This window comes from Phaenicophaeus curvirostris, chromosome 1 (assembly GCF_032191515.1).
Source record: "Phaenicophaeus curvirostris isolate KB17595 chromosome 1, BPBGC_Pcur_1.0, whole genome shotgun sequence".
Taxonomy (NCBI): domain Eukaryota; kingdom Metazoa; phylum Chordata; class Aves; order Cuculiformes; family Cuculidae; genus Phaenicophaeus; species Phaenicophaeus curvirostris.
Window position 1 is genome coordinate 192,590,573 of NC_091392.1, and position 27,417 is coordinate 192,617,989.

General features: G+C 45.5%; 1 protein-coding gene across 1 annotated transcript; it reads left to right on the forward strand.

The window, feature by feature from the left end:
- Positions 1–27,417, forward strand: WNT11 (Wnt family member 11). The gene is given in 9 exon segments (XM_069883301.1): positions 1–193; positions 2,557–2,579; positions 3,660–3,756; positions 12,855–13,090; positions 13,846–14,123; positions 15,578–15,870; positions 23,536–23,552; positions 23,555–23,654; positions 25,754–27,417. Coding segments are annotated over 9 exon segments (1,404 nt in total). The 5' UTR covers positions 1–8; the 3' UTR covers positions 25,929–27,417.

Consider the following 27,417-nt stretch of genomic DNA (forward strand, 5'->3'; position numbering starts at 1 on the left):
CCCCAGGGATGTCCCGGGGCCGGGGGCGGGGGATCCGCGGGCGAGGAGCGCTCCGCGCGGGGCCCTTTGTTATGCTAATCGGGGCTGACATCACGCCGCATATCAAAGCCGAGGGGCCCGCATATAAGGCGGCTCCGCGGGCCGCCCCGGCAGAGCAGCCCTGGCCCCGCCGCGCCCGCGCAGCCCGGCGGAGGTGAGCGGGGGGGGGGGGGGGGGGCTGGGGGGGCGGAGACCCGGAGGATGCGGGAGAGAGGGGAGACAGGAGGGATGCGGGGAGAGAGGAGAATGTGGGGATGTGGGGAGAGAAGAAAACAAGGGGATGCGGGGAGACAGGAGGGATGCGGGGAGACAGGAGAATGTGGGGATGTGGGGAGAGAAGAAAACAAGGGGATGCGGGGAGACAGGACAACCGGGGGCTTGCGGGGAGAGAGGAGACCCGGTGGGATGCGGGGAGAGAGGAGACCCGGTGGGATGCGGGGAGAGGGGAGACCTGGGGGATGCGGGGAGAGGGGTGACCGGGAGGGTTCGGGAGAGAGGAGACCCAGGGGATGCAGGGAAAGAAGAAACCGGGGGAATGCGGGGAGAGAGGGGGCTTGGAGGATGCAAGGGAGAAGAGACACCCAGTGGGGATATAGGGCGAGAGGAGAGGCTGGAAGTCTGCAGAGCAGAGATGAGACCCGGGGGGATGCAGGGAGAGAGGAGAGGCTTGAAGGCTGCAAGGGAGAGGGGAGTAGGGAGACAGGAGACTTGGAAGGTGGAGGAGAGAGAGGATACAGGGAGACCTGAAACCCGGTGAAGTGCAGGAGACAGTGTAGAGCTGGAAGCTGCAAGGGGGAAAGGGAGCCAGAGGGTGTAGAGACCTCAGATCCAGAGACTGCAAGGAAGAGGGGAAACCCAAGAGTTACACCGGAGACTGGATGCCCCGGGGCTGAAGTGAGAGGGGAATTCCTGGGGCTAGAAGGAAGAGGGGAGATGGAGAGGGCTATAGGGACGTGTAAGATCTGGGGGCTGAAAGGGAGAGGGGAAACCAGGAGACTGCAGAGTAGGAGGTAGACCCATGGGCTACAATGGAGAAAAGAGATGCAGACGGCAGCAGGGGAGAGGGGAGAGTTGGAGACTGCAAGCAGCAGCAGCCTATTCCCTGTCCCTGCTCCCCATCCTCACTGTAGGTCCTTTGGGGATGCGCTACCCCTAAAACAGGCAGCTGTGCTCCTAGCTAGAGCTGCAGGCTGGCAGCAGGGTCAGGTGGATGTCTTTCCTTCTTGAGTGAGAAAATTGGAAAAATGTGAGATGGATACTCAAACGTTTATATGTAAGTTCTTGTTGCCTGTTCCCGTCCCTGGGAATGGACTCCTGGAGGTGTTGGATTGGGAGCATTTTCTACGTGTAAGGCTGAGTCTGTCTGCAAAAAGTCTTGGGGTGAAGAGAAAAGGGAGCTTTGAGTTAAAAACAGCTCTGTTTTTTTTCGGAGTCCTCAAACCACTTGCTGCTGGTTTGATCAGTGACCCAGAGCTCTCCAGAGCTGTAAACATCACGTCTGCCCCCAAGAGTGTCCCTCCCTTCCTCCCTTCCCCTTACAAATTCCTCTTGCAAATGTAACCTGTACTGGACTGAGTGGAAAAAGGCATTATTACCTCTCCAAATAACAGGGGTGTGATTGCAGGACAAACTTGTGGCTCCTGGGTTGGGGATGGTGGGGGTGGGGGTGCCAGATAATTTCTATTACTCCCTAGGGAGAGGGGCAACAACCCAAAGTGTGATTTTTTTTCAAGGCAGGGGGCAAAGCAGAGGATGATTTTGGCTGGTCAGGGTTAGCGCAAGGGTTTTAGAACATCTGAGACATTTTACACCCAACTCTGTGCTGTTCAGTTATTCACGGGAGGGAGATAAGGAGCCTAAAATATCTAAATGGACACTAAAAGGCATGGGCAGGATTAAGGGTTGAAGGTTTCCAGTGTGCTTGTGGAGAGGCAGGGAGAAAAGAGCTTCCAAAGATGAAAAGATAAAAAAATACCCTGTACTAAGGCTTGGGGGACCACTGCCTTCAAGGGATGCATCAAACCCAAATCCAAGCGGGCATTAAAGAAAAACAACCCATGGTGATGAAATCCTGCCTCCCTTGCAGTCAGTTGGAGTTTTGTCTCAAACTTCAAGGGAGCCAGGAGCTTGCCCCTAGAGGTTATTAATATCCTTTGTAATAACAGCATTTCTCTAGTAATCCTTTACACAAGGCACTGGGGTTGGGATAGCCAAAAAGCAGCCTGAATGGAAAAATTCACTGGGGATTCTAGAAAAAACACCCTGAAATATTCCTTCCCCCTCAGTCCTCACATAGGGGTGTTGAGGCAGAAAGCTGCAGCTTGTATAAGTTCAGAGCTGGGGGTCCGGTGGGATGTGCTTTTCCCAGGGTACGGAGTTCCTTGAAGTTATGCTTATTGCTTTAGCCATTCCTGGTCCCATCCTTCACCGCTTCAAGGGGGCAGCGTGAGGGGATGTGTGGTCCTCGCTTGGGGATGCCAGCATGCTGTGTGATGGGCTGTGAGACTCCAGAAACAGTGTGTCCTTCACAGGAGCGCAACGTGGTGGGCAGGGTTTTCTGTTTATTTTATTATTGGCTTTCTTGTGGGGTGGGAAACCACCGCAAAGACCACAAAGAGCAGCCCAGAGCGGTGTCTAAAGTGAATAACTGAAGGGAAGCCCATTAACTGCTATTAATACCACTGCTAAAATAAGCAAGCCATGCCCCAGAGACAGTGCGGATCTCTCTAAGAATTTAAGTCCTGCACCTGGTTTGTTTATTTGTTTGGACTGAAGGAAGGGAGAAAAAAAAACAACAACAAATAAGATGGAGGAGGAAGGGAATCCTTGAGCTTTTGTCTCCTACTGGCTGCTCCCCGGAGACAGAAATTTGATTTTATGTTTACAAAGTTGCAGACCTTTCTGCAAGCTCCAGGTGCCCCAGGACTTGGAAGAAGTGAGAGGCAGAGTTAATGAGGTGAGAAGAAAAGCAGAAGGGAAAGAGCAAAATGCATTTGTTGTAACAGATCAGACCGAAACATCTGCAGGGCATGGGCACCTGCGTTAAGTCGGGAAATGCAGTTTTAATAATTTGTCTACTTCACAGAATAACAGGATGAAAAAAAAAAGAGAAATCTGGAGAGAAGGAAGGGAAAGATGAATAGCTGAAGATTTGGGCTTGTCTAAAGATTTATCTTTTTTTTTCCACTCCTTCCCAAGCAGTTATACAAACCTTTTGGAGGGGGGTGGGAAGTGAAGCAGCGAATGAAGTCTTGCCATATGCAGGGTTAAATGGAAACACACAATCAGACCATAACTCAGGGTGTAATTCAAGCCATACGTTTTGTCTGTCTGTTGACTCTAAAGGTTGTATCGAGGCTTGGAGAGGGAGGGAACTAATAGGGGATAATCCAAACTTTTTGGTGATTCATAAACCACTCCTTTGCAATTTGGATAACAGATCTCTCTCGTGTGATGACTCACTAAACTTCTGAATTAACTGTAGCTTGTGTTTTTTCTATCTCTCCTTTCAGGTTGTTCATCTCCAAGGAGGAACAACACCCAAACTGAAGGGAAATACATTGTGCAGAAAATTAGGAAAACTCCTTTTTTTTCTCTTCAGCGAAGCTGATTTTCTTCAGGGACGGTGGAGAAAATGAAGCTGAGTCCACAATTTTTCTTAGCTGGTTTTCTCTCTTTGATTCTGCAGACAGGAATTTGCTGTGGGATAAAATGGATGTAAGTACCTGGCTATCTCTCTGCATTTTTAAGTCTTTGTAGGCATTGCTGGTCTCTTACCCATTTTTGCAACTGCTGTTTGAAGCACACTGTAGAGCCATTTAGAGAGCAGCAAGTGCTGCATTTCTCTGGGCATTCATTGATTTCAAGTGTGTGTACTAGGGGCTTGTGTTAACAATATGTCTCCATCTTTTTTCCAAAATATGCATGATTCAGGCTTGCTGCTTCTTCTTCTCATTGATATCAAAGGAAGGGTACACACTTGAACGCTCACATGAGCCACTTAACAAAGTTTCTAGCACTAGCTCCTGCTATGCTGGGAAACTCTTCCACTGGGACTGCTGGTCGTGCTGAGTAGGAGCTGAGAGCAGCAGGGACAGCAGCTAAGATAATGCCACCTATCTCTAACCACAGGGGATGCTTGACAGATAACATGTTTTTTTTGTGGACCTTTTAACCTTTGGATTTTGTGAAGGGTGTTAAAAGTGAGGCAGGAGGGGTGGAGGAGGGTGAAGAAATACCAGGGAGTGTGGTCAAGTCTGGATAGAGTTTCCTCAGAGGTAATGTCACTGCAAACAAAGTGAAAACATCAGTATCTCATTTCTTTGCTTAAGCAAGCAATCAATTAGTTGCTTACTGCAAAATAAACAAACAAGCCCCTCCAACACCCATCTGGTTTCATGTCCTTGCTGAGTGATCTGCCTTTTCTACTCCGGTTTGAAGCTGTGCACAAAATAAATAACGGGATGTGGGCTGACCTCAAATGAGCATTTTCTATAAAGGAAAAGGCAGAATAAAATGTAGTGCCAGGAAGAGTCTGTTATGTCGGGTATAGTGCATTGGGGTGAGGCTCTTGGGGTTAACTGGGGAAATTGAGACAAGAGGTTCCTGTTTTGTTTCTCCTTCTGTACTATCTCTAATTTCTATTCCACTGCTCCAATTGTTGTCATTTGAGGCTCTCCTTGCACTGCCTCACACTGCTCTCTTAAATTCGGGCATCTTCTAGTCAGATGTCTTGTTGGAGCCAGTGTTTTCTCTGCCCTGCATGTAGTCATGGGAAAGAGGATCTTCCAGATGGTAATTCACCCTCTCCAAAGAGAAACATTCAACACAAATGTTAAGAGGTACCCTCTGGAGATGCCATGGACTGCAGGAAGCTGGTTGAAACCACACAAAAACCTTTTCTATGCATAGAGAGAAGCAGGGGGTGAATCCCTCCATAGGGTGTTTAAATGGGAGGAATAGTCACCTACCTTAGGGCATCTTTCATTTGCTGTCTCCATGCTATAAGGGCCACCTTGGAAGAGGAAAAGAGTCAGAATCTGACTTGCTCTTCACCATCTTGGCTTTATACCTTGTAGCAGTCCCCACAGCTAAATCACATGGCCGATGTATTTTCTTTCTGCTGGCTTCCTTGAGTATTTAGACCCTCATCATTTAGACCCTCATCATTTAGACCCTCATCTTTAGACCCCTCATCTTTAGACCAGCACATTGCACAGAGCCGGCAACTCCTCTCTACATGAGGCGTAGCAACATGTGCAAGGGCTGATAGAGCCTGACTAATTTGCAACTTTATTTCTACTCAGCACAGAAATATTGCTGTTCAGTGGCACCCTGATTCAGCAGGGCATTTATGTACAGACCCATAATTAAGTGGAGGGGTTCACTTATATGGTTGACATTGAGGTCCTGCTTAAGCAAAGTGCTAAATCCCAAGTGAAGGACCTAGATTCCTACAAAATAAAGGGGTGAGATGAGCTTCAGAGGGAACCTGATAGCATGGTGACAAGTTGTAGATGTGAAAAAAAGGCTGGAAGGCAGAGCAAGGTCCCTAATAGCTTTGTTGGCAAAAGCAGTCTTTTGACTGGTAAGTGGTTAAGCTGTGAGGGTTGCTTTTGGGGGAAAAGAAGTTGGAGGGAAGAGCTACAGTTGCCACTCCTCTTCCCAGCAGACATATCCCTCCTATCAAAAAGCCTGTGGGGAAGATGAAAGCTGGGATTAAAGTGGCATTTGAAGCATGAACTGCATCCAGATGCACCACTGGGGCTCCCCTCACACCTGTTTAAAACCTGGCAGAGACCTGCATTCCCTGTCCCAGGGCACTTCATACAACTGGGCTGCTGCAAGCTAGAATTTTACAAAATTATGCATTTAATTTGTTGTTTGGGGCTTTTTATGGTTTGTTTTTTTGTTGTTGTTCCTTTTTCTTTTTTAATTTGCAGTTTCTCCTCCTTTCTCCACCCTTGTTTTTTTTGTGGAAGCAGGACATTTTCTGCCTCCTCATGACTCTTTCCCCTGCTGCAGTACTACTGCCATCCTGGGAGCTAGGGGACTATCCTTGAAAATTGCATAGATAAAATCTTGGTGAACATAGATATAGATGATACTGAATACCAAGTAATACCATGAAACTGCAATCCCAGCCCTGGACTCATGTGCTAGGTGCTGTACAACCAAATGCTGCCCCTTCCCCTCACATATTTGTAGATGGAGAGGAGGAAAAAAAGACGGGAGGAAGGGGGAGGAAAGTGCTATGGGATGTTTTCAGTCCTGGGTTTGTCTCAGCAGTCTGCCTGCTGTGCTGTTGTTGTAGGCATGGTGCCAGAGGCAAGCTTCAAAGAGGATTTGGGAAGGGAGGAGGAAGATAAGGAGGGGGATTTTGCCAGCGTGAGGAAGAGGGAGCAATTGATAGGAAAGGTGATAGGAAATCCAGTTTTGAATCAGTACGTGATGTGATTGCAGGTGAGGGGGGAGAAGAAAACCACAGTTTTCAGCCATTACAGGACTTCCCTGTGACACAAATACCCCCTCTAAACCAGTAAAAGTGTAGCGAAGGTAGAAAGGAGCTATTTGTTTTATTTTCTTTGGCTTATTTTTGAGTTCTGCTCCAGATCCCCAGCTGTTGTAAATCTGCAGCATGGCTTCGCCTGCCACTGAGGTGTGCACCACCAAACATCCAGTGTGGTGGATGGATGGTCAGCATCTCATAAAGCTGCTCTTACTTCTGGGGAAACTTATTTTGACCTCTTCCATCTGAGATGTGGGGAGTTGCTTGGGTGTAAAGTCCGGGTGCAGACAGATCTTTGCAGGATCAGGGCTGCTGTGGAGAGGCACTCTTTCTGTTCAATACATATGAGCCCCTGAGTCTTATTTTTGCATGCTGCTTTTTGCAAACCCTTTCCCATCCTTAGACAGGGGGGTTTGGAATGCTTAATGCTTGTTCTGCATCACAGTAGCCTGGAGAAGTGAGGCAACCTTTGGTTTCAATGGGACATGTCTAAAGGCCAGTGCATGTAGATGCTCTAGTGTCTTACCCATCTCCTTTTGCACCACATTTAGCTTGCTCTGGGGCACTTGGGTCTGGCCAAGCAGGTTGCTGAAGCAATTTGTTTGGGTAGAGCTGAAAAACAGATTAGCGCTAGAGGGAGCTGTGGCCAGATGTGCATGCCACAAAGGTCAGCAGATGTTGGGATGTCTGGGCAGAGAGCAGCTCTTGAGGAACTTCTTCCTCCCTCTGGGTTGGCGTCTCCTCTGCCCAGGCATCAAGACACAGACTGGACTCTCCCTCTGTGTAGAGTATCACGCTCAACCCAAGAGTGGTTGTAAAGAAGCCAAATGCAACAGGCAGGTATTTTGTATGATTTGCAGGATCAGTCCATGACAGCAAGGAGTGGCATTAGGAATCCCATCATTTTTAGGTGGAGCCTGATCACTTTGGGAAGTCCCTGCCTGTCTCTGGAGCCATCCCTGGCTGAGCACCATTTCCAGCTACGAGATCAGCTTTGCTGCACAGTTCCCATGGTTAAATCACAGCCCTTCTGAAGGAGCAAAAGGTGGCTTAACCATGCATTTTGGTGAACCCAGGATGTACCCCAGCACCCTGACCTCGAGTGGCACCTCAGCTTTGCTGCAGCTGGCAGAGAGCAGGGGAGAAAATGGAAAAATATTGTGCTTCCCGGCAGCTCCTGCTTCTCTCATTCAACCAGGTGGGGGGAGCTGAGACACTGAAGCATGGGCGCCTCTGAGGAGACCGTCTGCCTGGAAAGGGGCTGCTAGATGAACTGCTGTGAAAGGGCTGCAGGATGGGGATGGCAGGAGGGGAGGAGGCTAAGGGAGAGGAAAGGGGGGGACAATGACTTTGAAGTTTGCTCTTCGCTCTATAGGCAGCTCAGGAAAACTTGACAGAGCTCCATGGCCTTCCTCGGCACTCAGTGAGCCAACTCACTGCTGGCATCGACTTCAGTCAAGCTTGGGCTGGGAGTCAATGGCCTTGTGCCCACTACTGCCAGTGCTGGATTTGGCACTGTATCTGAAAGCAGCTCTTATTTTAAGCTTTTACTTCAGGGTTTTACAGGGGGGGTTTCCCCCACTTCTCTCCCTTTTCCTCCTCTTTTTCTTTTTTTTTCTTTTTTTTTTTTTTTTTATTACTATATAAATCCCTCTTCTCTGTTTGGAAAGGCTTTGCAGAACCAGTGGAAGCATTTACCAAGGGATGTGGTGGCTTTCCCAGTGCTTGTGGTCCCCAGACCACAACTGATGAAGAGTAGGGGCCTAGACTGCCTCTGACTAACAGGAGCATACACGAAGCATTTGTAACACTCTTGTGAGCCTTTTCCAGTTGAAAACCTGAGAAAATGAGGCTCCTGCTGATTAAAAACCTTTAAGGAGATTGAATGCAAAAAAACCCCAAACAAACCTAATTGCTGCCTCTCTGCTGAAGTTTACTGCACACTTCACTTTCCAGAGAAGTGTCATTCTGTCTAAATCATTTTGTTCCACCCAAATCCCTGCAAGATAACAGAGCTTAAAAATAGGCATAAAAAAGAAACTGCCTTTGCAGAAAGCAAAATGGACAACTTGGAGCAGAAGTTCATGATTTCACCAACAGTCCCTCTGTGAGACCTTCTTGGTCTCACACACAAGAGAGGATGGTGAGAAGCCCTCCAGAGAGAGCCCATATTAGAAAAAGAGAAGATCCTTCCACCATTTAAAGGTGTTTTAAAGGGCACCAATGCTGCACTGCACAATTCAAGGAATTTTTCTCCTTTTGGCTTGACCAGGACCACTGTCCAAAGCACAGCGTTCCTTGCAAACCAAACAGCATGACTCTCTTTTTGTGTCTGCTCAGATCTAAAGGCACTTCTCCCAAGGTGCTGCTCTTATGAATAGCCTTCTCATGGAGCCCAGATCTGCAGGAATGGGCCCGCACCTCTCAAAGGACCTAACACTGTAGAGCGTTCATGTTTTAAAATTAATTTATTAACTGCTTGGGATAATTAAAAGAATAAACTAGTCATGATCCATCCATGCATCCTATTTCCTCTGTAATTATGTTTATGGTTTTCTGTCAGTATCTATAACTTCAGTTGAAAGCCCTGCTATACTATGTGTAAACCAGGAGATGTTTGATTTTGGGTCTGTTTATTTAAAAGGATAGGTCAAATACATATATTTTTAATAAAAAAAACCCAAAACAATGACCCCTCAGCTGTCCTCAGCTCTCTGGAGAATGAATGAAAGATGGAGCAAGGGAGTTAAGAAAGGAGAGCACAACATTAGTAGGAGAAAATGGGGAGATGCACTATTTATGGGATGGCAGCAGGTAAAATCCTCACATCCTACTTCTTGGATCAAGGGTGTGAGTCCAAAGAATGAAGTTTTATTTTTGCTAGATGGAGGACTAAAGGTTGTTCTTCCCTGGGGGCTGCTTTATTCAGACTGGCTGTTTCCATTCCTTGGTGCTGGTGATCAAGGAAGACAGTGTGGATATGGGATAAGGATCCACCACCAAATCCTACTGTGGACAAGACTCTTCTGGGGGAAGGTGATTTCCTTTCCACTGCCCCATGAATGGACTTTGCTCCCCAACAATTTTCTTTGCAGGCAGTGGTCATCCCTCCATGGTGTTTCCAGAATTTGGGGAGCAGGGAGGAGTTGTACATTGTACAGCATCTCTCAGAGACCTGGAGCATTCCTTAATTGCCTGAAGCTCGGGCAGTGAAGCTCTCATTTCATCTGCCTCACCCTGCCTGCTTATTTTGCTGTTGTTACAGTGCTGGAGTATTTACCATTTTTAGTTTATCAATGATGAGCTGCTTTGGCCTCTTGCCTGATTTACATTTGAAGCCATTCCTGAGAGTTGCTGATAGGCTTTCTGGGATAAATTTTCACAGGTTTCTGGTGCCAAGCACTAGGGCTTGGACTCATCTCATCCAGCTCTGTTCTTATATAGTCCAGATGTCTGTGTCCAAGCTTAGTACCTGCGTTCCCTCTATAGCCAGAGCAGAAAATGAGCACTTCTAGCACTTCTAGGGCATTGCCCTCAGTACCTTTGCGGAACTGTTGATCTGCCAGAGGGTAAGGAGGCTCTGCAGAGAGATCTTGACCAGCTGGATCAACGGACTGTGACTAACTGTATGAGGCTCAACAAAGCCAAGTGCCAGGTCCTGAACTTTGGCCACAACCACCCCATGCAATGATGCAGGCTTGGAGAGAATGGCTGGAAATCTGCCTGGCAGAGGAGGAGCTGCAGGTGTTGGTTGACAGCTGACTGAACATGAGCCAGAAGTGTGCCCAGGTGGCCAAGAAGGCCAGGGGCATCTTGGCCTGTAACGGAAATGGTGTGGTCAGCAGGACCAAGGAAGTCATCCTTCCACTGTTCTCAGCACTGGTGAGGCTACACCTAGAATACTGTGTTCAGTTCTGGTCCCCTCACCACAAGAAAGACATTGAGGTCCTGGACCGTGTCCAGAGAAGAGTGATGGAGCTGGTGAAGGGGTTGGAGAACAAGTCTTATGAGGAGTGGCTGAGGGAGCTGGGGTTGTTTAGCCTGGAGAAAAGGAGGCTGAGGGGGAGACCTTATTACCATCTACAGCTACCTGAAAGGAGGTTTTAGTGAGGTGAGATGAAAGGAAATGGCCTCAAGTTGCACCAGGGGAGGTTTAGATTAGATATTAGGAAGAATGTCTTCAATGAAAGGGTTATCAGGCATTGGAACCAGATGCTCAGGGAAATGCTTGAGTCACCATTCCTGGAGTTATTTAAAAGATCGTGCTCAGAGATATGGTTTTTAGTAGTGGACAGGTACAGTTGGACTTAATGATCTTAGAAGTCTTTTCCAACAAAACAGTTCTATAATTCTATGAATCATCTCATCCTACTGTAGATCTTAAAAGCACATCAGGCCAGTTAGTCCATAGACATGGCTTTCTTTTTTTCCCATGGGCTGAAGAAGGACCCTGAAGGATGACCATGAGGTCCACAGTGTAGAGGTTTGCAGTCAGGTGACATTTGTACTGTCCCAAGGGTCATGCCTTCAAGGACATGATATATCTGAGAAACGTAACACTCACAGGTTTTGTCTCCACCAACTCAAGTCCAGTACTGGCTCATGTCTAAGGCAGGAGGAGTTGCATTCTGGAGGTGCCCCTCTCAAGACAGGAAACATTGCACGAGCAGCAGCAACTAAAGGGAAAAAATTCATACACTTAAATACTCCACTTTTTCCTTTTCCTGGCCTAAACTTATGTTTGCTGTGTATTAATGGACCTTTTTAAATACATATATGATGTATATATTTACATAGCGTGGAGAGTCGTGGTTTCCCTTCCAAGTTTGCCCCTGATTATCTAGTGCCAGAAATGCCAAACTCCATCCACCTGGAAATTTGTCAATGCAGACCTACTCACCCCTAGCAAGGATAGTAGCTTTTCCCTGCTGGAAGAGTGGTTGGGGCTAGAAGTTAGTGTGCAGCCTAGAGAGAGCTTCAACATAGACAGCAGATGGTTCAAGCCAACCTCGAGGGAGGTGGTAGAACATAGATGTGTTTTCCTGAAAACCAGAGATCAGAGCTAACACCCCCTGTCTTGGTTAGAGCTCAATTTTAGCACCATTTCCAACTCATTTAACTTCTAAAGGACATGGATGTTACAGTAATAAAGTGAAATGCACCCATAAATGTGTCTGCTAATAATCCAAGCTAACCAAAATGGGTTAGGATGAAACTGAAAGGCAACACATTTAACAAGGAGAGAAGGAAATATGTGTTAAGGCAGTTGTGTTGCCAGGATCAGATGCCAGCTATTGATGCAGCCAGCTAGAAAGTTGTTTTATGGGAATCAATAACATTTATGACTGCCCTAAGCAGATCATAAAGATACAAAGAGACTTACACACCACGTTTCTGCTTAACGTTGTGGGTGCTTGGGAAAGAAGAGCACAGCCTACTATGATGCATGGCATCATTTTCTTTATTCTTTTTCTACCTGGAAATGCTGGCAATTGCACACTAAAAGAACCAATGGGGTCTTTAGGGTGTTGTTTGTTTCTTCTGTGTTAACATACATGCTGGTGCTAGTGGATCCCTTCTCAGTTTTGACCATGGTACTCTCTTTGCACAGTGTCATTATGCTTCTGCACTACATTTTTTGGAGACAAGCAGAACAGACTTACTTACATGCAATGGTGATAGAATTGGTGGAGGTCTTTGATGTTAACTTTAAGGGATAGAATCTGTTTTGTGAACTTGGTGGCTTTTCCCTAGGCCTTGCAGGCAATTTTCTCCATAATTAATTACATGACATTTAGCATAATCCTTTGAGAGTGTGTGAGACAGATGCTGAATGCAAAATACTGATAACTCGAACTTCACTTTTTTCACTGAATACCACAGTCACGGAAGATTCAGCTTTCTGTTATCATGGAACTGATGGGTCATTTTTCACTCTGCTGGGAAGTCTGTCCTCTTCATTCTTCAGCAAAAAACCTTCCCATAAGGATTTACACATTCAGTCGACTTGGCATATGCCCCAGGAGTTTTGTCCAGGCTCCCCTGTATAATGAAGAGAATTGTGCAGCTCTAGAGGATTTTTCTTCCCATTTACCTTAAATACCTTCTTTACATGACATAAATCACTCTTCTTATTTACCCATCTTTCTCACCAGTTTAAACGAAGCACCTATTTACAGGTAGCTAGAATTAAGTCAGATGAACACAGGCCAAAGCATTCGCTGAACTGGAAGTAGTGGAGAAATTAATATTGATTAACCTTTTTGCAGATTTTAAAGCCTTTGTTTGCATATGCTTGTCTCCTTAGTGCTCTGTCCAAGACTCCTTCAGCTTTGGCCCTGAATCAAACACAGCACTGCAAGCAGCTTGAAGGCTTGGTGGTTTCCCAGGTGCAGTTGTGCCGCAGCAACCTGGAGTTAATGCAGACCATCATCCAGGCAGCGCGGGAAGTGATAAAGACCTGCCGTAAAACTTTTTCAGACATGCGGTGGAACTGCTCTTCCATTGAGCTGGCTCCTAACTACTTGCTGGACTTAGAGAGAGGTAAACAGCACTGCTGGCTCAGCCAGGGACATGAGTGAGTAGAGTCAGACAGCATGTGTGTATGTGTGCTGGGGCTGGGAAGGGTCTAGCTACCAGGGGGTACATGGAGCGACTATGTAGCCTAATTGTCCTGTTCTCTGAGACCCTGTTCATCACTACGGTGCCAGTCACACCCAGAACCTTTGAAGTTCAAGACCTGATACCCCACAGCTCTTACAAAGTATGCCAACAATCTGGTGGGCAAATCTTGTTAGGAGGGCACTTGTTCACAGACATGAAGCTGCTGTTCAGGGCATGCAGACTTGTCAAGTAGTACACGCTGTGCGTGAGGCTGCACAGTCAGCTTTCATGGATCAGAGCATCTTTGAATGCTCATGCTGCAACTCTATGGCCTCCCACCACCTCCCCTAACTCCACATATGCTCACTCCGTCACCTGCTGGCAAGCAGCATCCAGCACAGGGCCAAAAGGAGGCAGGAGAGTCCAGGACAGGGCTTTCTCATGTGCTCCAAGAGCAGATTACAATACGATGGACAAGTTACCTAAGTTCATGTGTCTCCTTGCCCTGCTGGGACATTGCCTTTAGTTGATGAGCTCACTTAGGAGATGTGCTCCAAGCTGGTGATGCCATGAAAGGTCTCAGCTGCAGTGAGTTGATGTGTTTGCTGCTCTGTGGGGCACAGATTTTACGAGTCTCTTATTGGGGAACATTAAGCTGTTCCAGGAGGCTGAGCTGGATTTCTTGTCTCTTCCAGGCACAAGGGAGTCAGCATTTGTGTATGCTCTTTCTGCTGCTGCCATCAGCCACACCATTGCCAGAGCCTGCACCACCGGGGACCTCCCTGGCTGTTCCTGTGGTCCCATCCCAGGTGAGACACCTGGACCTGGGTATCGATGGGGAGGATGTGCAGACAACCTCAACTATGGTCTTATCATGGGGTCCAAATTTTCAGATGCTCCCATGAAGATGAAAAAATCAGGATCACAAGCCAATAAACTGATGCATCTGCACAACAGTGAAGTAGGGAGACAGGTAACAAATCCACAAGAGTTATTGTAATTGTACCATCATCTGTAGTGGTTGGTTGCTCCTTGAGGTTCAGTGTCTCTATCAGCTAGCAAAAGGAGCAGGTTTCTCCCAGATCATTCTGAACTCCTTTGGCCTGCTGAAGTTTTTGGCTATATAAATGCAGACTGGAACTCAGGAGGTCCTGAATGCTATTATCAGCTCTATATAACTGTGGGTGGGATGTCTCACTGCAACCCTTTCCACAGCCAAGGATGGCTCTGGCTTGCTTACCCCAAGAAGAATGGTGGGGATGGGTCCCATTGTGCTCTTCCAAGGGTATTGCACAGGTGAAGTGCTGTGTAAGTGTGGAGGATTATCATCCACCAGACACATCCAGCAGCAGCTGCCTCCCAGCCATCCCTGCAGCCAGGAGGGCTGATTTTTGCTTTTCAAACTGCTTCACTAATGATTATTCCCATATCTGGCAGAATTTGCTTTTAACAGCTTGCATCCAGTGGAGGGATAATTCTTACCATGTGCAGTGCTTGGTGCGTGCTGAGGTGAAAATCCCTATTGCAGCCCTCCATGCAGATGGAGAAACGGGTGGGAGACTATAAAGCTGACCTGTGCACCCATCTCTGGGGCTACAGCAGTTCCCTAGGCTGGTTCTACCACACAACATGGTCATGCCAGGTCTGCCAGTGCTTGGGCACTGGAGCAGATAAAATTTGGAGCATGTTTTGCTCATGGGCAGCTTACTGTGTAACTACAAGCTGAAATCACCTTTGCAGAGCACCACCATGCTGAACTTGCCTCCACTGGATGTTTTTCTCTACCATTCCCACTATATCTGGGTTGATGTGGGGTTTTTTTTGTGTTGAGTTTTTGTTTTAATTGCAATGGGCAAATTTTTGTTTGGGGCAGTGTTGCCATGGTTTTTGCATTCACCCCTTTTTGGCAGCATGCTCTGCCATGCCCCACAGAAATTAGACTAGTACAGAACAAAATTAAAAGGCTCTTTTGGCCCCATGGCCAGCAGAAAGACAGGGTGAGGGTGCCCTGAATTCATCAGAGCTTTGACATCTCTGTTACCTGAAGTCCAAAGCTGCTAAAGGCTGAAGTGGATGATAATTATCTATTTATGGATTGTTTTGATTTTCAGCAGCTACTTAGGAATTTAGAAGGTGGAAATATAGCCCTGTGTAGATATCTGATCAAAATTCAAAATGTTCTTCTGTCTGCTGGCTGTAAAGGTACCTTGGTGAAAGTAGTCCTGGGCTGATAGTGATCACCAAGGAGCTGTGGGATCTCATTCCCTTTGCACAGTGGCTACTCTAGAGTGACTGTGCAAAAATCAGGGCAGCAGTCATTTTCTATAGCAGTCCCTGCTAAGAAATTTCCTCCTTTAGTATTGGATGTCATTGGATGTTTGGAGGTAAGAGAAGGGTATTTCCTAACACCTGCATTCCTTTTTGCAGGTCTTGAAAGCCTCTCTTGAAATGAAATGTAAGTGCCATGGCGTTTCTGGGTCATGCTCTATCAAGACCTGTTGGAAAGGCCTTCAAGAGCTGCAAGACATTGCATTGGACCTCAAAAACAAGTATTTATCAGCCACCAAAGTTGTTCACCGGCCCATGGGCACGCGCAAATACCTCGTGCCAAAGGATATTGATATCAGGCCAGTTAAAGAGACAGAGCTGATTTACCTGCAGAGCTCACCTGATTTCTGCATGAAGAATGAGAAAGTGGGGTCACATGGAACCCAGGACAGGTGAGGTCTTGTGCAGCAGGTGCTGACTACACTTCTGAGTCCCATAGAGGAAAGGGGAGGAGGGGAACATGTATGAATAAGAGGCAAATGGTTGGGAAGGTAGCACATACATGCAGATGAAGGTTATCTCTAACATACAGTATGGTCTACGGATGCCTAAGCCTATTAATGGTGGCTATGGACAAGACAAGACTGCAGACTCCTTTTGCATTATACAGGCAGGCATAAGATACTTTTTGAAATCTCCTAAACAGCTCACCTCTGCAGGAACTTGTAATGATCAAGCAGCTGTTTTTTTACTGCGCTGAGTCTCTGTAAGTAATTTCTCGCAGTCATTGCTTATGTGATGAGTTGTTACTTTAATTTAAGGCTCTTCTGAGTAGGCAAGTGTTAATCCAATTAGGAACAGTGATCCCAGGCAGCCTTAAAAAACCTCTGTAAACTACAAAAGTGAAATTTCAGGATTTTAAAAATCCAGGTGCCACTCTGTTTTGCAATGAAAGCATTGTGGAGGCTAATCGAAAATTCATTTTACAGGAATTGTATGAAAACAACAGGTTGTGTCAAAACCAAACTGAATTCAGATTTTCCAAGTAAAACATATTCCACATGCTGAAATCCTATTGTGAGGGAGCAAGGCATGACTTCTCCATCTAATTTCATTATGCAGCAGTTTATGCCTTTTTATTTCAACTAGGGATGAAAAATATATCAAGGTCTTGAATGTCTTTCTTTTTTTTCCTTCTGAGGACAGCAAAATATGTGTTGCAGGCATCCACTTATCCTAAGCCGGGCGAGAACAGTGATTGTGAGCCTGCCAGGTGAGGGTCCATGGGAAGTGAGATTGAGTGAGGATTTCAAGGACTGGGATATTCAGGCAGGAGGGAGTGGCTTTCAAAAGGAAACTGTCAAGAAATACTCCTTATTCTTGGATGTACAAGACTGTGATGGTCATAGGAGGGGAGGAGGGCGAGATAGTCCTGTGTTGAGCTGCAGGCATTTCTCAGGCCAAGCTTTAAGGTCATGTGTAGTTACTCTCCTTTTCATAACAATCCATCTGGCAGCTCTTGAGAAGATGCCCGGTGTCTCAAAATTGGCACTCAAAATTGGCTGCCATAGCAGCCCGTTTTCTGCATTAAATTAGCAGCAGAAATAAGTGTAAAACAAACAGCATGTGTTTGCAGGTGGGTCCTTTCTTCCCAGGGGGAGCAGGGAAAAGGAGAGGATCTTCCCTAACCTCCTCCTCCAATGGATGCCTTTTTACTTTCTCAATTTTTCTCCTATGGAGAGGACATCTAAATGTATTTTAAACATGGTGGCTCTCTTCCAGCTGGCTGTGGGGCTGCAGAGATAGCAGCTAGTGACAGGGATGAGGCAGGAGAAACACAAAAAGGATGCCAGGAGAGGGCAGAGAAAAATGTGATTTGAGCTTATTCCATAAATGTGTAAAAACACTTTCATGGAAGTAGCCCAAGCAGGCTTTTATTTCATAAGTCAAGTCCTGGAGGCATCTTAACATTTTACCATTGTGCACATCAAAATTTTGTAGGGGAGGGATCCTGCTGTTTCCTCCTAGGCTAGTATTTAAAGTCTTTTATGGCAAATACAATCAAATAGAGGTTTTTAGTGGTGGTCCCTCAGTTAATCTTTTCTTTTATCTTAGAATCACAGAATAGTTAGGGTTGGAAGAGATCTTAAAGATCATCTAGTTCCAACCTCCCTGCCATGGGCAGGGACATCTCACTAGATCAGGCTGTCCAAGACCCCATCCAGCCTGGCCTTGAACACTTCCAGGGATGGGGCATCCACAGCTCTCCTGGACAACATGTTCCAGTGTCTCACCACTCTCATAGTGAAGAAATTCTTCCCTGTATCAAGCCTAAATCTGCCCCTCTCCAGTTTATACCCATTCCCCCTTGTCCTATCACTGCAAGCCCCTTTCAGGTACTGTAAAGTCACTATAAGATCTCCTCGGAGCCTTCTCTTCTCCAGGCTGAGTAAGCCCAACTCTCTCAGCCTGTCCTCATATGGGAGGTGCTCCAGCCCTCTGATCATCTTTATAGCCCTCTTCTGGACCCGTTCCAACAGCTCCATATCCTTCTTATGGAGGGGCAGAATCACCTCCCTCGACCCGCTGGCCACGCTGCTTTTGATGCAGCCCACGATACGGCCGGCCTTCCGGGCTGTGAGCACACATTGCTGGCTCATGTCAAGCTTCTCATTGACCAGCACCCTCAAGTGCTGCTCTGCACCTTCTGCAGGGCAGCTCTCAATCACATCATCACACATCATGAACTGAAATCGGGGATTGCCCCAACCCAAGTGCAGGACCTGGCACTTGGCCTTGTTGAACCTCATGAGGTTCTCATAGCCCCACTTCTCCAGCCTGTCCAGGTCCTTCTGGGTGAGATCCCATCCTTCCAATGTGACAACTACACCACTCAGTTTGGTGTCATCTCCAAACTTGCTGAGGGTGCACTCAATCTCACTGTCTGTATCATCAGTTAAGATATTAAATAGCACCAGTCCCAATCCCTGAGGGACATCACTTGTCATGGATCTCCATCTGGACTTTGAGGCATTAACTACTACTTTTTGAATACAACCATCCCACTGGTTTCTTATCTACCATACTGTCCACCCATCAAATCCATCTCTCTCCAGTTTAGAGAGGAGGATGTCATGGGGGACCGTGTCAAAGACTTTACAGAAGTCTAGATAGATCACATCCATTGGCTTACCCGCATCCAGTGCTGCAGTTATGCCATCACAGAAAGCCACTAAGTTGGTCATATAGGATTTGACCCTGGTGAAGTCATGCTGGCTGCTGTTAATCACTTCCATGTCCTCCATGTGCATAGCTTCTAGGTGGATCTGTTCCATGATCTTGCGGGGAATCAGCCCACAAGACGTTACAGTGCAGACCCATCTCACTGCACTCCAGAAGAACTTGATCTGGGCAATGTTAGCACCTTTCCAGCCCTACTTTCTGCCTCCAAAGCGGTACAGAGGAGAAGGAATCCCATTAACAACCTTTTTTCCTGTTACTGGATTAAAAAATCCAGTTTGTTGTGGTTTTGTTATAAAAAATACGTAGGTTTGCATCACATGGAGAAAAAGTCCTTGCCCCTGTTCTGCTTCCCCAGGTCTGGTGCCCGCTCTTGAGCATGCTGGAAGTGATAGAGGGTGATGGCTGAATTGTAGCACCTTGAGTGCGTTGAGTTTCAGCGTAAGCCATAGAGAACAATCCTGCACCAGCAGGTGGGCAGAAGGGATGGTATAACAGGTCTCTTCCCTCTCTCTAATTATCCCTTTCATTATGTGGACTTATTGTGCATTTTTCAGGCAGGAAAGGGTGTAGAGTTACTTTGTCATAGAACCCCATGAAAACCCACTCCGCAAATGGGCACTCAGTTACTCAAACGCCTTTCAGAGCTCTGTGCTGAAAGGATTTCAAAACCTTATTTTGAACAAACCTGAAATGTGTCTAAGAAACTTTGGCCTTTCTTAATTTCACATTGAAATTGGAAATAGTTTGGAAATCTGCATGCCTCCGAGCACTTGGGATGTATCCAGATTTTAAAGCCAGGCAACTGAACCCAAACCTGAGATTTAAAACCTCTTTGAAGTGCTCAAAATCTGATTAAGGAGCTGAATTTTGCAACCCTTGCTGAAGGTTCCTGCAAACTGGTTTGCAGCAACCGCAGTCCATCAACTCTAGCCAAGCTTCATGTACTTATATGCCAGAATTGCACTTCAATGGCCAATAAAAAATGGTCTGGAGAAAAATCTAAACAAGCTGATCTGTGTAGCTGCAAGTGGGTTGTTCAACTTTCAATATGACAAATTGACCACTGGTAAAAAAATATATATGTTCCTGTTTCAGATCTTTCTTGGACAGAAGCTTCCTATAACTCATGTTTTAAAAAGGTAGTTCAGTTTGTCCTGCATAAAAAAAAAATGTTATCACCCCGAATAAATGATAAATAAAAGCAGATTATAAAACTGATAACTCTTTTGTGAGAAAAAAAAGCAAAAAGTATTAACCTTCTTTATCAGTAGGGTGCAGCGTATCATATTTCAAAGGCTGTTTAAGGTCCCTTAAGGAATTCAAGGAAAGGGAAATTCTGCCATGCACGCAAAAGCCTCCAGCTTCTGAAGCCTTACAGAGATAACTGAGCTGTTTATTACTGCTTTCCCATGGCAATTTTGGAGCCAAGCAAATGCTGCACCCTCCCTGCTGAACATGGGAAGGAGCTCTTGTATGCTGCAGAAATCAGGCTGCAATGTTGTACTGCAGCTAAGCTGGATTGATCAACCACCACTCTTTAGCTGACTCACTTTGGCAACAAATGTGGTGATTCTTCAGTGGTTGCTGCTTACTCAGGAATTGGGGGGGGGGGTTTGCAACAAAAAATATTAGTTTTGAGTATCTTCTAAGGTTTCTTAGGCTGGTATATTTTCTTGGATAGGAACATGCATAAACTTAGCTAAGCATGCATTTGCTGCTTGCTGGTGACTACCATGACTTAGTGATGGGTGGTTACCTCTTTGGCATCTTGGTGGTCCGAACAGCTGAGTTGATCAAATGCCGCAAAGAAAGGATGCAGTGGTTTTCAGTGACAGTCCTTTGCTTTGATACCACGTGTTTCCTGTCATCTGAAAACATACTTTGCTTTCTGTGATTATGTGGGCAATGAAGTTTCTTAGCAGAAACAGTCATATGTAGGAGGGGAAGAATGACAGTTCTGGGTAGACAACAGCATTTGGGGATTGTTTTTTGTTACAGCCTCTTTTAAATTCTGTCATTCATGAGGGCACAAGAAACAAGACGATCAGCTTTGGTTTTGACTTGGTTATAATGTGTGAGATGATTTAGTAATTTTCAGAACCATTATCAGATGTGCCATCCCTTTTTTCATGGGATCCAATGAATAACAAAGAGCAAATAATTCTTCTGTGAGTGCCCCAGAAGTTTAAACTGAAGGAAAATCAGGAAAACAGCAGCTTTCTGTTCCTACCGCCTGCAGTGAAGGAACTTTGTTAGGGCAGTGTGCCCATAGCTGGTGCCCATTTCAGCAGCTGGGACAGCCTTGCTTTTTTGGGCTTTTTCTTAGTTCATTCCTGGGGAAGTTTGAATCCTTCCCATTTTGAGACACCTGGATTAGACCATAAAGTTTACAGAACAGATTTGTGAATATTAAATTTATTAGTGGGAAAGGGTAATTTCACACAGTAACATTGAAGTAGATAGTAAATTTGGGGGATAAAAAAAAAGCTGCTAGCTCTCCTAAATGTACTTAGTCTCTCTGCATTAAAGCAGTGTGGAATCAGGGAATGTTTTGAATGACTTTCCGTGGAGCTTGGTCTTTTTAGGAGTGAGGCTGAACTGAGACTACCTGAACTGTTACTGGAGATTTTCTGTGCTCTGGTCCTAGAAACAGTAGCCCTAAACAGCCTGTTTGAGGGCTTTACTATCCTCCAAGTAATGTTTTTCTTGATCTAAATTTACCTTTTTTCTGGTTTTTGGTTTGCTTTTTTTTTTTTGCATTTTTATCCTCTTTTTTTTTCTGCCTATAAAGAACTTTTCTTCTCTCTCCTTTTTGCAATGATATTTTATAGATGGGAAGATAGCTCTTCTTACAAACTTCTCTAAAGAAAATGTCTTCAACCTTTTCTACTTTCTGAACTGCTTCTTTGACTCTTCTGGGAACATTCCCACACTTATCTGGATCTTTCTTAAAGTGTGTTGCTTACTTTGCATTTTAATCCACTCTTCCAAAATGCTCTCAGCTCCTCTTGCTCCAGCGTTATCCACAAATTTTTAAGCTCACTCTCTACTCATTAATGAAAATACAGGATGGTTCCAGGATGTCCCTTGACATCTCCTTGTTGACGTGTACGATTGATAACTCTCTTTTGTACAGTGTCAGTCTCAGTCTCTAGTTGTTCCTTGTGGATGAGAAAGCAATTTAAAAGTAGTTAAGATCCTACCCTCAAAATCTTATATAAAGTTATGCATGTTGATATATATTTTAGGCAATGTCCATTATGTTACATCTCTCCTGGGTTTTTTGGATTATTTTTTCTCTTGCTTTTATATACTGCTCTACAACTTGACGTTACTGGAGCAAGGGGCACCAAATAAATTAGTAGGAATTTTATTTAGAAAAGAAAAAATAAATTACTTCTTTACACAGCAGTGCTGGCTTCTGGGACTTCTGGCAGCTGGAGTTCATGGAGGCAGATGGTTTCCCTGAGGTCAGAAAGGGATGAGACAAACCCGTGGCCAAGATGCCCACTAGGGGATACTGAGGTGTCTAGGCAGGAACATACCTTCTATCACCCCTAATGCAACAGCCCAGATGCTGGTAGCGTATGAAGAAAAAGACTACATCAAGTGACTGGATTTATATTTTCCTCCCTGAACAGTGTCTCCCACAGCTGTTGGGAGATGTACTGGACTAGATGGGCAGTTGCTGTGACCCAGAATGACTTTTTTGATGTACTATTCAATAGGATTGATGGAATGAAGTCCCAGTGGACATCTGACTCGTTGTTGTCATTATTATGGGTAACAGCACAGTGGTGGACTCAGTATGGATCTCAGATGCCATTTGAGCAACCAAAAAAAAAGTCTTTATATCTGCTGATGAGAAACGGTTTGATGGGAACGGTTGGACTCAATGATCCGGTGGGTCTCTTCCAACCTGGTTGTTCTGTGATTCTGTGATTCTGTGAAAGAAATGAACTATGATCCGTAGTAAAATTAAGCATGATATTTCCCCATAACTTATAAAATTAAAATCCCCTGGGAGGTAACTGTGAGGTGGCTTAGCATCTCCATCTAGGGAAAGGCTCTTAGAAGAGCTGAGATGTCCTTCCCTGCTGAAGAGCCACCCCTGTGGTGAGGCTGTTTGGACTCAGGGAGCAATGTACTGTAATGTTTCTGCAAATGAGGGAGAGATTTAAGACAAGAAGATTGAATGGGATTTGTCCAGTCAGCAAGGCTGACCCCCACCCTTCTTGCATAAAGAATGAAAAAACACTGTGACAATGTGAAAGGCTGTTCCTGAGCCAGGACCTTGGCTGGGATTACGGCTGAAGCATCATTTTTCACCAGTATTCCAAGTGCTTCTAGAGGTTACGGTGTTGTCTTAAGATGCAATCTCCTGCCTTCGTATTTTCTCTCCAAGGCTCGGAAGGAGGGCATTTTTCTGAGTTGCTGGACCAGGCCCAAAACAAATGAGACTGAACTTAACCCATCAGCAGGAAGCCTGGTGAGATCACAGCTATGGGCTCTGAAAGCAGATGCTCAAGGGCAGCTTCTGTGGGTAAACTCTGGTCTTTGGGCTCTTTTGTCTTCCCTCACTTGCTCTTTGTGTTTAAAGACACAGTGGAGAAACTACCTCTGTTTTTCTTTAAACAAACTGAAACAAAGATAATTCATCCAAGCTTATGCCTTAAACCTGAAAATAAAATTTCTAGTCAGTGGCATTGTCAGGAAAGTCTTGTAGAAGATCATTAAGGTTCAGGATGGGGTCAAAAGCTTTGTTTTGTCTATTCAACTCATTTGTCCAGAATGTCCCTGTTCTTTTATCCAAAACTGACGGAAGCTTGGGGATTTTTTAATAAGATTTTAGTTTTTTCCTTTCTGTATTTCAGGCTGGGCGGGATGGGGACAACCATGGAAAAGTATAACTAATAGTAGATCCACTTCTTTTTTTTGCGACCCACAGGAGTGGGTGCAAGGAAAGGGAGATTCCCATGTCTCAAAACAGCAGGTAGAGTTTTGCTCTCTATTTGAATGGGATAAATTTAACTGCTGGTTGCCTTGTACATTTGGGGAGTGAATATCCTCAATGGTGAACTGGAATCAAAGTGGAGCCCTATTCCTTTTCTTGGCCGTTTTAATGAGGTGTCAGCATGAGGTAGCACATCCACCACCATGCTTCTGCAAACTACCCATCCTCTCTAAGTGAACCTCTGTGCAACAACCTTCCTACCCACAGGTAAAGCTGAATACAATTGTCAAATACCCATCCCTCTTCTAATGTCAACATGCCTGTATTGGAACCTTTGCTCTGAACATTTAATGCATTTACTAATACATTTATGAGGAGTCATTTGGAGGTTTCGTGGAGGAGGGGCCTCGGCTCGCAGGGGCAGTAACAAGGCTTTTTGGTTCAGCATTAGGGAAATACACTCAGTGTGGTTTCAGACTTCAGCTTTGGTAGAGACTTTCAAAGGTTTGTAAATATTTACACATAATCCCGAATGATGGGTGAGCAGGGGGGTGGGGCACTAAACACTGAACCTGGAGAGGAATGCAAGTCAGAAATAACAAACAGGAGGCCCGCCTGAGTCACAAAAAAATAAGGGAAGAACAAGAACAAAATCTCAACACCTCATTAATCCCATAACTTCTCCTAAAGCATTACCTCATGAGGAATTCCTATAAATCTCATGAATTTGTTTTCATCTATTAATGGAGTGCTTAACTTGAGAGTCCAACTCATGCTCCTTTCCTTGCCCCAAACCATCTTTAAAGTGTTTCTGTTCAAAACAGCTATCCAGAATAAGATTAAGGAGAGATGTCAGCAATTTTCCCCACTCTTCATACTGCCTGTCTTACAGTAGTTTCAAGACTACATCAAGTTTACAGCCCCATGGCGTTGTGTGCATCATGAGATCTGAGTACTACAGTCCAGCCAAGCTTTCGACCAAATATGAACACTTACACTTGGGCTGTATTCACAGCTCCTGGAGAAACCACATCTCTAGGACATAGTTCATCTCATCCAAAAGTTGATGCCTGTTGTGCTGTCATGTCCGGTAACTCAACTTGGGGTATTTTAGGAGAGTGAAATAGCTGGTATTTGAGAATGACTATCGATCTATCATCAGTGGATCAGTGTAAGAGATTCTGTAGTTCATGAGTTAGTTACTTCTGAAAACCTCAAGCCAGCCACTTGCAAGTGGACAAAATGAGAGAACTCCACACAATGGTTGACTTATCCCAATAAGTCTGGTTTTAATTAAAAGCAGAAGGAAAACAGGCAGTGAAAGTCCATGTGGTAATTGGCAACTTGTCATCTTACACTGTGCTCCTGCAGTGCTGCCTGCTCCTGGGTCAGGACTCAGGGTGTTATAGGGCTCCTTGTGCCATGCTGGGAGACACTTGGATGGGAAAATGCAGAGTCGATCCCTGCTAGTATAGGTTGTGTATTTCCCTGATAGAGTCAGAGCTTGATTGTGGCTATAACAGGCTGTTCAGGAACTTTCCCAGCCCAAGATCATTGGCACAGAGCCTGTGCAAATATTCTGTGGCTGCAGGGTTCCGCTGCCATCCTTTTCAGGTTAGGACAAACACCGGTGTTTATTCTTTAGGGTATCATCTTCTCCTAGGTCCTTTCAGGCAACTTTGGAGCTTACCTGGTAATACAGATTGCTAGGGACTACGAGGTTTTTGCTTGGTTGAGATATCATACCTTCACTCTTCTGCCTGTACAGAAGGTAGGTTCTGCCTGTGGTGGCTGATGGCAGCCTGAGTGCCACTGAGCCTGAACTGGGAGTCAGAACAAGAATTTGATGCCAAGAATTTAATGTCATTTTTGGTGTCAGAGCAGGTGATGCAAGTACAATCCTGGGCATCAGAGCAGGTCGTGTGTGTGCAGCCCTGGGGCTCTTCCTGCCTCTCTTGCAGGTGTAGAGGGCTGCTTGGGTGCTCACCCCTGCCATGTACTTGCTGCAGCTGAGATGCAACTGTGCTGGATTTGCCCAGCAATTTGCAGAGCTGTCAGGCCCCAGCATCACAGTAGGACACTGGCTTGCAAAGCACAGCAGGGATTTGCACTGGCTCACTGCATTTTCTGTCTTCCAGGCAATGCAACAAGACCTCTAATGGGAGCGACAGCTGTGACTTGATGTGTTGCGGCAGAGGCTACAACCCATACATGGACAAAGTGGTGGAGCGATGTCACTGCAAGTACCACTGGTGCTGCTACGTGACCTGTAAAAAGTGCGAGAGGACTGTCGAGAGATATGTGTGCAAGTGAAACCTCTCCTCTCTCTGCCTGGGAGCTGAGACTCCAGCAGCACCCCAGCCCTATTCAGAGAAGAGAAAACATTTCCCTGACTAGACGTCATTTATCTTGTAAAGATGCAGACTTGAAGAAAGATGGTAGCAGGGAAAAAAAGCAATCACACTAGTAGGAATAAGACCCTTTAAAAAAGAAAACATGCCGACAACCCACAAACGTTTCCCTCAACCAATAAATGCTCTCTGAGAAGACAAAATCTCATTTGGGATGGTATCTTTTTCCATAATATTTCCTGTGGTTGCTGATGACACCTGGACATCAAGTGCCTTAGTATTTTGAGAAACGAAAATAGAAGCTTTCTCTGGGGAAGAAAAACAATTGCTGTTTGAAAATAACTAAGGCTCGCATCTGCCTGCCTCCTAGCACAGGTACTGAGTCTGCATTAGGACCATTCTAGAAGGGAAAACAATGCGACATTCTGGCAATAGCTGCCTTTTTCTGCCAAACACTTAATTTTTTAGCATGGAAGCATCAACTCCAGATGATAACGGTGGAAAGATTTCAGACAATCCCCTGAAATGAGCAACTCATTATAACCTTTCTTTTATGCAGGTCTGCAACTTTGAAGTTACTGCTGCTGGAAAAGCTATCCATAATTTTTCTGGGCTGGATGGGGTTTCACATTCAGCTGTGCAAGGACCACCACGGGATCCCGGAGATGATGAGAGCAGGGGACCCTGAGAAGGACTGTATGGGATCCATGGGATCATAGCGGAGCCATTAGAATAAAATAACAAAGTTAAGTCAAAATCCAGTGGTGAAATAAAAAAAAAAAACCCAGTTCCTGCTCTCTTTCTCTCTTGCCCTTTGGGTTTGATGCCCTTAGTGACTGTTGTTCTGCCAGGCTGGGCCATCAAGTCATTAGAGAAATGTGCCACTGCCTCTTTCCGCCCCCTGCAAAACTATTGGCCCAGCCCTAAGAGACTGCAGAACAGATGAGGTCAGGTGCCAGCTGCAGGGAGTGCAGCCATGCAGGGCACCAGCTGTTCCCAGAAGAAGGGGATGAGAACGCATCAGTCCTTCGCGCAGCCCTGCCCTGACACAGCAGAGAACCACTATCTGTGGCTGTACATATTTTCTTTTGTATGCAGACATACAGAAATATTTATATCTCATGCTTTCGCCTACTCTACTTCCTACATAAATATATCTACATATTATATACAAGCATTAACAATAGTATGAAATAAATGCTGAAGTTACTGGTGCAACAGCAAAACGTTATGTATTATTTTTCACTCTCCTACTTGGAAAGCAACCCTGCTTTCCCTCCCAAGGACAGGAGAAAAGCATGGCTTGAGGCACTCACTGGTGTGGGATAGAGAAGTTCCTTTATTCCCTGTCTCCCCAGCCTCTTCATTTTGAGCAGAATTAGCCAAGATACAGTCAAGACAATGAAACAGAGCACTTGGAGAAAGAAAGAGTCACTGTTCTTGTTTTTATA